This window comes from Rhinopithecus bieti, unplaced genomic scaffold (assembly GCF_001698545.2).
Source record: "Rhinopithecus bieti isolate Rb0 unplaced genomic scaffold, ASM169854v2 scaffold_13207, whole genome shotgun sequence".
Classification (NCBI taxonomy): domain Eukaryota; kingdom Metazoa; phylum Chordata; class Mammalia; order Primates; family Cercopithecidae; genus Rhinopithecus; species Rhinopithecus bieti.
In genome coordinates, this window is record NW_016807866.1 from 2924301 (window position 1) to 2932397 (window position 8097).

An 8097-nucleotide genomic window follows, 5' to 3' on the forward strand; every position below is an offset into this window, starting at 1 on the left:
AAAAAAAAAAAAAAAAAAAGAAAGAGAGTAGGGTCATGATAATTTTGTGAAATAAAATTGGCTTTGGCAGGTTTATATCTTAGAGTGTGTTTAGTAGGGTGATCATTATAGTTGTGTAGTAATCTATTGTAATATTCAAATGGGAAGCTCAATATGTGGACTCAATTCTTTGAATGAGGCCACTGCTTAAAAACTTTGAGCCAGTGGTTTGATCACAGCTATAACAGAGCAGAATATTGATGCCTACAATTTTTTCCTGTTTTTTTTCTTTTTTATTAGATACCCAAGTTCTTCGATGGATCTAGGATGCCTTTAGTTTTGTTAGTATGTTAGACTTTTGGTGATACAAAATGTACAGCTTTTTAGGAAAACTGCAGCTTGTATTTTTCTTCTTACAGATAAGGCTCAATTACTTGAAATAGCCAAAGCTAATGCAGCTGCCATGTGTGCTAAGGCTGGTGTCCCTTTACCGCCAAACCTAAAGCCTGCACCTCCACCTACTATAGAAGAGAAAGTTGCTAAAAAGTCAGGAGGAGCTACTATAGAAGAACTAACTGAGGTAAGCTAGACAGAATTTGTTTTCATTCTTAAATGGATTATTCCAGTGATGTTGACTCTGGAGCGTGCCAAAACCCGAATTGTGGGCAGAACTGATAATGGCTGGCACCGAGTGGCCAAAACCCGAAATACAGATGTGGCAGCGGCAGAAGCTCTGTTTAGCAGGCCATTATCCGGGATGGCTAAGCTCCGCTAGCTAAAAGTTACTTCCCATTACTTTTGCTTTCCAGTTTTAGAAGCCAAACTGACTGAGGAGTGGGACGGTTCGTTTGAATGGAGGAGGTGTTGAGTGAGCAACACGCAGAAGCTCGCCTACAGTTTCGTTTCCATTCACGACGTGTTCACTGATCGCCACGAGTATACTGCATATACGCAAAGACACAGACAATCTTCAGAAATGATCTTTTGCCACCGGAGCTTGGAAATTAATAAGAATAGCTGGCCATTGCCTGAAAGGAACTTCTTTCGCATCAACATTTCGGGTTTTGGCTGTTTGGTACCAGCCATTGGCGATAATGGCCGGCCATTATCAGTTCTTCCTGCGGTTCGGGTTTTGGCAGTAACATATATATTTTAAACACACTTATTTTTGTTTTTAAAAGTTTGATCTTTTCAATTGAGGCTTTTTTGGGGCTTTGTTTTACTACTATTTTTTTGGTGTAGGTGGGAGGGGGGAGATGCTAAAATATTGCTGCTAGGATCCAGAAATACCACACTGTTTCATATATTGGAACTTGTTATTGGCTAGCCTTATGCCAGCCTGCCACTGTCAATATATTCTGTTCCCCTTGATTACAAGCTTAATATACTCTTGTGTTTTTGGCGAAATGAGCTTTTTATCCTATTGTAATATTTTCAATTGATAATAGATGTCATTAAATCTACTGCTTGTATAGAGACAGGTCTACCCAAATTTACTCTTGACCTTTTTATAAAGCCAGGTAATGGAGTCTGTTCCTTTGTATCTCAGGAAGGAATTGACTTTGCTTTATGTATCAGACCTCATCAATTGCACCCTCTCCATCATGCCTTATTTTCCTAAGTTCTCCTCAACCCACAAAACATTTATGGAGAGACATGTTGCTATCTAATCCTGTTGCAAATGTTTCAGATCTTTTGTTTTGCCATACATTTGGGAAAATGTAAAGCTTCTGAATCTGTTTCCTCACTTAGATTTACTACAATATGAATTACAACTTTTTAAAAGAAAAGTTGAGGGCCTTGTAAACGCTTCTATTGCTTATTTACCTAATCCAAGCTCCTTATCCAAAATGCTATGGACAGTTAATATTTTGCTGTTTTTGGCCCCATCTTCAGCCTTCTTGTCCCAAGTTTCTTCTCACCTTTTTACCACCACCTGAGTAGGATGACTTTTCCTTTCCCTACCAGTCTTTGTTCTTCACTATGAAAATCTGGCTTAGAACTCTTCAAGGAATATTCCTTGATTCTCTAACTCTGCCTGACTCTATTCTCTCTCAAGCCTTTGTTCTTTTAGCACTTATGTACTCAGTTTGTATTATATCAGTTTGCACTTGTTAATTGTGTTGCTCTGTAAAAGTGTTCAATTATTTCATGTATATGTATTCCTTCTCTTGTACTAGATTGTAAGCTCCTTGAGAGCAGGGACCATGTCTTCTTCTTCTTTTTTTTTTTTTTTTTTTTTTTTTTTTTTTTTTTGTATTCCCCAGACAGTGCCCAGTACAGTGCGCTCTCTGCACATAGTAGGTGCTCAATAAATGTTGTTGACTGACCAGCCAGAGTGTGTTTAAATATCAGTTAATATGCCAAGTTAATGGTTATCTATAACCTATCATGAATCTTGTTTAACTTTGGAAAGTTGCTTTTATGTGGTTTTGATTCTAAGAAATTACATGTTGTACATAAAGCGTAAGATTTATCTTTTGTTTGTTTTTACTTTTAAAGAAATGTAAACAGATCGCACAGAGTAAAGAAGATGATGATGTAATAGTGAATAAACCTCATGTTTCGGATGAAGAGGAAGAAGAACCTCCTTTTTATCATCATCCCTTTAAACTCAGTGAACCCAAACCTATTTTTTTCAATCTGAATGTGAGTATTAGTGCTTATGGATTGGTAAAACAGTGTAACTTGTGGAACTATTTAAATAAAACCCAAATCGAATTTAGTTTATTAATTTTTGTTTTAAATACTGTGAGAAATAATGTACCGTATCATTTCCTTCAGATTATGTCGAAAATCTCAGAAACCATTTAATGCAGATACTGAGCTTTAATTAAGAAACACTTTATTTTTTAGATTGCTGCAGCAAAACCAACTCCACCAAAAAGCCAGGTAACATTAACAAAAGAATTCCCTGTATCATCTGGATCTCAACATCGGAAAAAAGAAGCGGATAGTGTTTATGGAGAATGGGTTCCTGTAGAGAAAAATGGTGAAGAAAACAAAGATGATGATAATGTTTTCAGCAGCAATTTGCCCTCAGAGGTAAGTAGGAGGAATATTATGTATTTTTCCTTTTTTATACCTGAATCTGCCATTTCATTGTTATTTTATATCTGATTTGGATTCTGTTTCACTCTTCTTAGGGCCGGGTTAAACGGCAGGGCCGGGTTAGACGACAGATGAAACAACCCGCAGCTTCTCATTTGACAGTAACTCGATGCAATTCACTTTGTGGAACCAAGCCACAAAGTGAAAAGCATCGAATTGCAGAGAACAGTGTTATCACATCCCTACCCAACATTGGGCCCTCCCTGCACTTGTGGGAAGGTAGTCCAAGGTACAACTATTTAGCTTCCCGATTTGCTTCAAGGCTCTATAGCTCTAGATTTTGGTGGTAGCAAATTTATCGGGTGGAGGGATTGAGCGGAGAGGGGCAGATCCTCAGGTTCAACACAAGAACTGGATTGGAAAAGGTCATTGTAGGCTGATGTGAGCATCTTGGGTACATAGCCCATTGCCCTTAATGATGGTTTCTTACTGTTTCTCTGGGTTGTTTGTCAGATAGCCTTTAGTTTTAATTATTTTTCCTTCCCTTTGCTACCTTGGCCCTTTTAAATTCTTGTGTTTAACCTAATGCTCAGCCTTGGTACTCCATTCCCTTCTCCTTCCCCCCCTTTGCTACTATTAAAAGTTGGAGGAGTGGAATTCACACGTTGAAATTTCCATGGGGCTATAGTTGTATCTTAATAATGCCAAGTGTCAAAACAACCCCATTAAAATGCCGCCTGGTTAAATAATGTGCTGCTAAATATAGTGCACATGAAAACAGCAAGACTGTATATATATGTAAATATATATATATCTGTATCTTTGTATGTATCTCTGTATCTGTACCTTTGCTGTATCTTTTAATAAACAGTTTACTTTTATTTAACTTGTTGTGCAAAATCACGCTTGGGGGATCTGGGAGGGTGGAGTTTAATAGGGGGGTGGGAGTTTTAAATACTACAGATTAGTTGTCATCACCTCTTGCCCTTGGTTTCCAAAGCCCAGACTTTTGCCAAGGACTGGACTAGGTATCTGATGCCCATCTGGACATTTTTCTTGCAGTTCTTGGGTAGTAGGTCAGAGACACCTGTACTCTTCACGGCAGGTTCCCTTCCTTGGCTTGGCCATATCATCATCTTCCAGTAAACACCTCCAATTCAACAAATAAAACCTGTTTATAAAATCAGACAGTGAACAGAACCCAAATCAGAAGCTTTTTGATAGCAGTACTTTTTTCCCCAAGCTATTCACAGGTGACATTTTCACTTTTTTTTTTGTTTGACCTGCAGCATTTTGAGAGAACAAGTTCTATACAGTGAAGCTGGACATGATAACTAGCCAGTGTAACTTACAGTTACTGGTGATAATCTGTATTCCCATGGGATTCAACAAGTGAAGCAAGTTACGCCATCACCAGTTAAGAGAGAGAGAGAGAGTTGGTTTGGATATTTTAGTGAGACCATTTGAGTTGTTAATCCCCAAATCAGGCTACCTGCATATCTCAAGAGAGAAAGGTTAACTGACATTTGCAGCTGACATAATCTTCTTGTAGCTGAATATAAACCATGATAAGAGGGTTGAACAGACTTACTTAGAAATCCTAATATGTATGCTTTTAGTAATTTCCTGCAGATTAAGCATTTGAAAAAGAATTGGGAAAAAAAATAGGTAGGGAGACAGTTTGTATGACAAATATTTTCCAGTGAAGTGAAGACTTAACAGATATTGCAGAATTCCAAGGGATCTTCCTGAGAAGATAAGTGAGCATAACTGTTTTGAATTTCTTCAGTTCAATCATGGGGAAAGTGTTTAGTAACTCCTGATGCTTACACTTTTTTGAGAGAGAGAGAGAGCGTGTGTGTGTGTGTGTATGTATGTGTATTTGAAATTTAGTACTTAGCCATTTTCAGTCTCAACACTGTGGTGCCTTAGCCTTGTTTGTCATCAAAAGTTGTCAGATTTTAAAGGTTGAGGAGAATTATTCTTAAATCTGGTGGGAAAAGTTGATAGAGAAAGGTACTCAAATAATGGTGACATTATTATTTTTTGTTAAAAAAATTTTTTTTTTCTTACCAAAGAAGAATCCTAAAAGGTAAAATTATTTTACAATTCTTTTCAAAGGGCTAAATGAATAAAGCAGATGATGTCTCTTGTGGGACGATATACGTAACTATTTGATATAAAACCTCTTTAAGCTACTTACAAGATTAGACTGAAAAGAACATACAGATTAATTCTAAAGAGAAGAATCCCAAAATACTAGGGCAAAGAGACAGGATTGCCTTTTGCTTTCATATCTGCACTTTTACCTGGCAATAATGTTAAAACATGTAGAGGAAATAGTCACAATTTAAAATGTTCAGTTGCGGTTATTTAGCTACCATCTAAATATACTATATTGTATATATAGAAGGTAAAAGTAATACATTTATTATTTATACAGTTAGTGTTATATATACCAGTGTTGTGAAATACTTTTGGTAACATTTTATGGGAGCATTAACCCTTTGGATTCCTTGTTGGAGTTTGAAATAAAGGCTTCTAGAGTAAAAGGAGATAGTTCTTTTAAATGGTCAACCTTTGAAATGAATAGTAATTTTGATCTATGCCTTTTTCATTTTAATAAATATAAATGGAGTTTGTGGTTCTTTGTTCTTGAGCATAAAACATTTAGGCAAAGATCACAGATTTTATCTCCATAAGAGGGCTGAATTAGCTTTGCTGTAATCCCTAATCCCACCAATTGTCTTGCATATGAATGCTCTTTGACATGAGTATGAATGGATAGACATTGTGGATGAAGCAGCATAAATTCATTTCTTATGGAAAAACAACTCATCAGACTGTGTGCGGTACTGCCATAGCATCGTCTTCATACTCAGAAACCAGCCAGCATCATCCTCAGTAAGGAGTGACTACAGAACTTTGACTGTATTTGTGTGAATTTGATTTATAAACAATGCAATAAAAAAGTTGGAAAACTAATATTTTAAAAATAGTCCTCAGGGGCATTAATTCTTGGTAATAAAGTTAGCAGAGGTTTATTGAGTAGAAGATTAGGATGTAATCTGACATAAGTGCAGTAATAACTCTACTCAACCATTACCATGGATTTAGTATCAATCAAATGTTTAGGGGTCCAGAGGTAGTATTGTTAAGGTCTAGTGAATGCTTAGATGTTAAGATCATCTTTATCTTAAGCAGTTTGCTGGTTTGTATTACCAAATCGTATTTCCACATCCCAATGGAATTAAATTTTTTTAAAATTTATAAGCTCTAAATGTATAGTAAAACTTGGAGTAAAATGAAAATTTTAATTGGAAATTAAACACATAGGTTCTGGCACTGCTAGAATGTGTAATATACAGTCTTGTTACTAATTCTTTTCTTCCTAGATTCTCTTATGTGGTTAATGCTGAATTTCTCTGAACCATTTAGTAGGTTATTTGTTTTCCCATTGTACTTCATTCAGTCTATTATACACTAGATAATTTTGTATGATACAATAAAAAGATTTGTAATTCACTTTTTAAAGCCAACCAAACACATAATGGGGACCTTCTGTGGCTTTAATTTTTGTAGTTGTCATTTTGCTCTTGTATGCATTAACCTTTATATTTTAATATTTGCTAAATATGCTAAAGTCATGTTTTACATACAGGCCAGATGCTTTTACTTTAGGTCTATTTTCTTATAGTTTGCCTTTTATGCCTGCTTTTAAGATATCTGTGATTACCAATAATAGAAAACAATTTTCTGGTTGTAGGTATTTTCCTTATCTGACTCACCCCATCCTAACAATTATCTTTAGCTCTTTTATATCCTTTCACTGATATTCTAAGAAGTCTCTTAAGATACTTGTTCTTTTTATGTCAACAGTTGTGTTAACAAAAGGAGTAAATTGACTTTTAGAAGAATTTCCTAAATGAGAAATAAAAATGTAAAAGGCCCTTACATGTATAATATAGGTCATGAAATGCATGTTATATGGTACCAATTGCATTATATAATTTCATTATTCCTCAGACACCTTTGTGGGTTTTATAAGAAGTAGTTGTCTGCTTTGTTGCTGAGGGAGAAAGAGTGAAGAATTTGGGCAGTTTTTATTAACCTGATAATTGTAATTCAGGACACTTTTTATGTAAATTTCACCTTTTAGAGCAAAGGTGAAATGTCAGTAAACATTTCCCCCATTATTAGAATATTACTACAGAATTATTTTTATACATTAGGTAACATGCTAGTCTGTAGTGTATTGGTAGAAACTAAGGCTTGTTGATGACAACTTGATAATTATATTCTACAGATTAAAGATTCTCTTTTTGCCAGTTTTTGGAAGGGCCTTTTACCATAATTTTGGTGCCTTTCTTGTATTTCCAGTTTCTGAATATTAAAGGATAGTTAAGATTCTAAAGCTCTGTTGTCCAATATAGCAGTTACTAGCCACTGAAAAATCAGGTTTTTAATCACACTAGTTACATTTCAAGTGCTCAGTAGTGATCACTGCAGGAAGTTGTACTGGGCAATGCTGCTGCTCTAAAGGGTAGCTGTGCTATTATGAGTGTTTCAATACTGCTAAGTAACATCGGGTCTGACCCTTAAAAATTGCTGCTTTGGGGATTGTATTGGCTTTTTATGCCTTATCGTATAACTTGTGTTACCTTGAACGGCTGGAAACAGGCTTTTTGATGTAAACTTTAGAGGATCCTTACGAGGTTAAGATAATCTTGATTCATTCTACTTTGAGTATGTTTTCGCATTTAAAAATAAAAATATGGCCAGGTGCAGTGGCTCACGCCTGTAATCCCAGAACTTTGGGAGGCCATGGCGGGCGGATCACTTGAGGTCAGGAGTTTGAGACCAGCCTGACCAACATGGAGAAACCCCATCTCTCCTAAAATACAAAATTAGCAGGGGTGGCGGTGCGTGCCTGTAATTCCAGCTACTCAGGAGGCTGAGGCAGGAGAATCACTTGAACCCAGGAGGCAGGAGGTTACAGTGAGCCAAGATTGTGCCGTTGCACTCCAGCCTGGGCCACGAGCAAAACTCCATCTCAAAATATATATA

The 8097-nt window shown here is 36.2% G+C and overlaps 1 protein-coding gene across 1 annotated transcript in view; it reads left to right on the plus strand.

Annotated features, from left to right (window-relative positions):
- Positions 1 to 8097, plus strand: part of SON (SON DNA and RNA binding protein) — a 34269-nt gene that overhangs the window by 13205 nt on the left and 12967 nt on the right. The window contains 3 exon segments of the mRNA XM_017883869.1: positions 378 to 559; positions 2482 to 2628; positions 2836 to 3024. Of these exon segments, the coding sequence (XP_017739358.1) occupies positions 378 to 559; positions 2482 to 2628; positions 2836 to 3024 (518 nt within the window).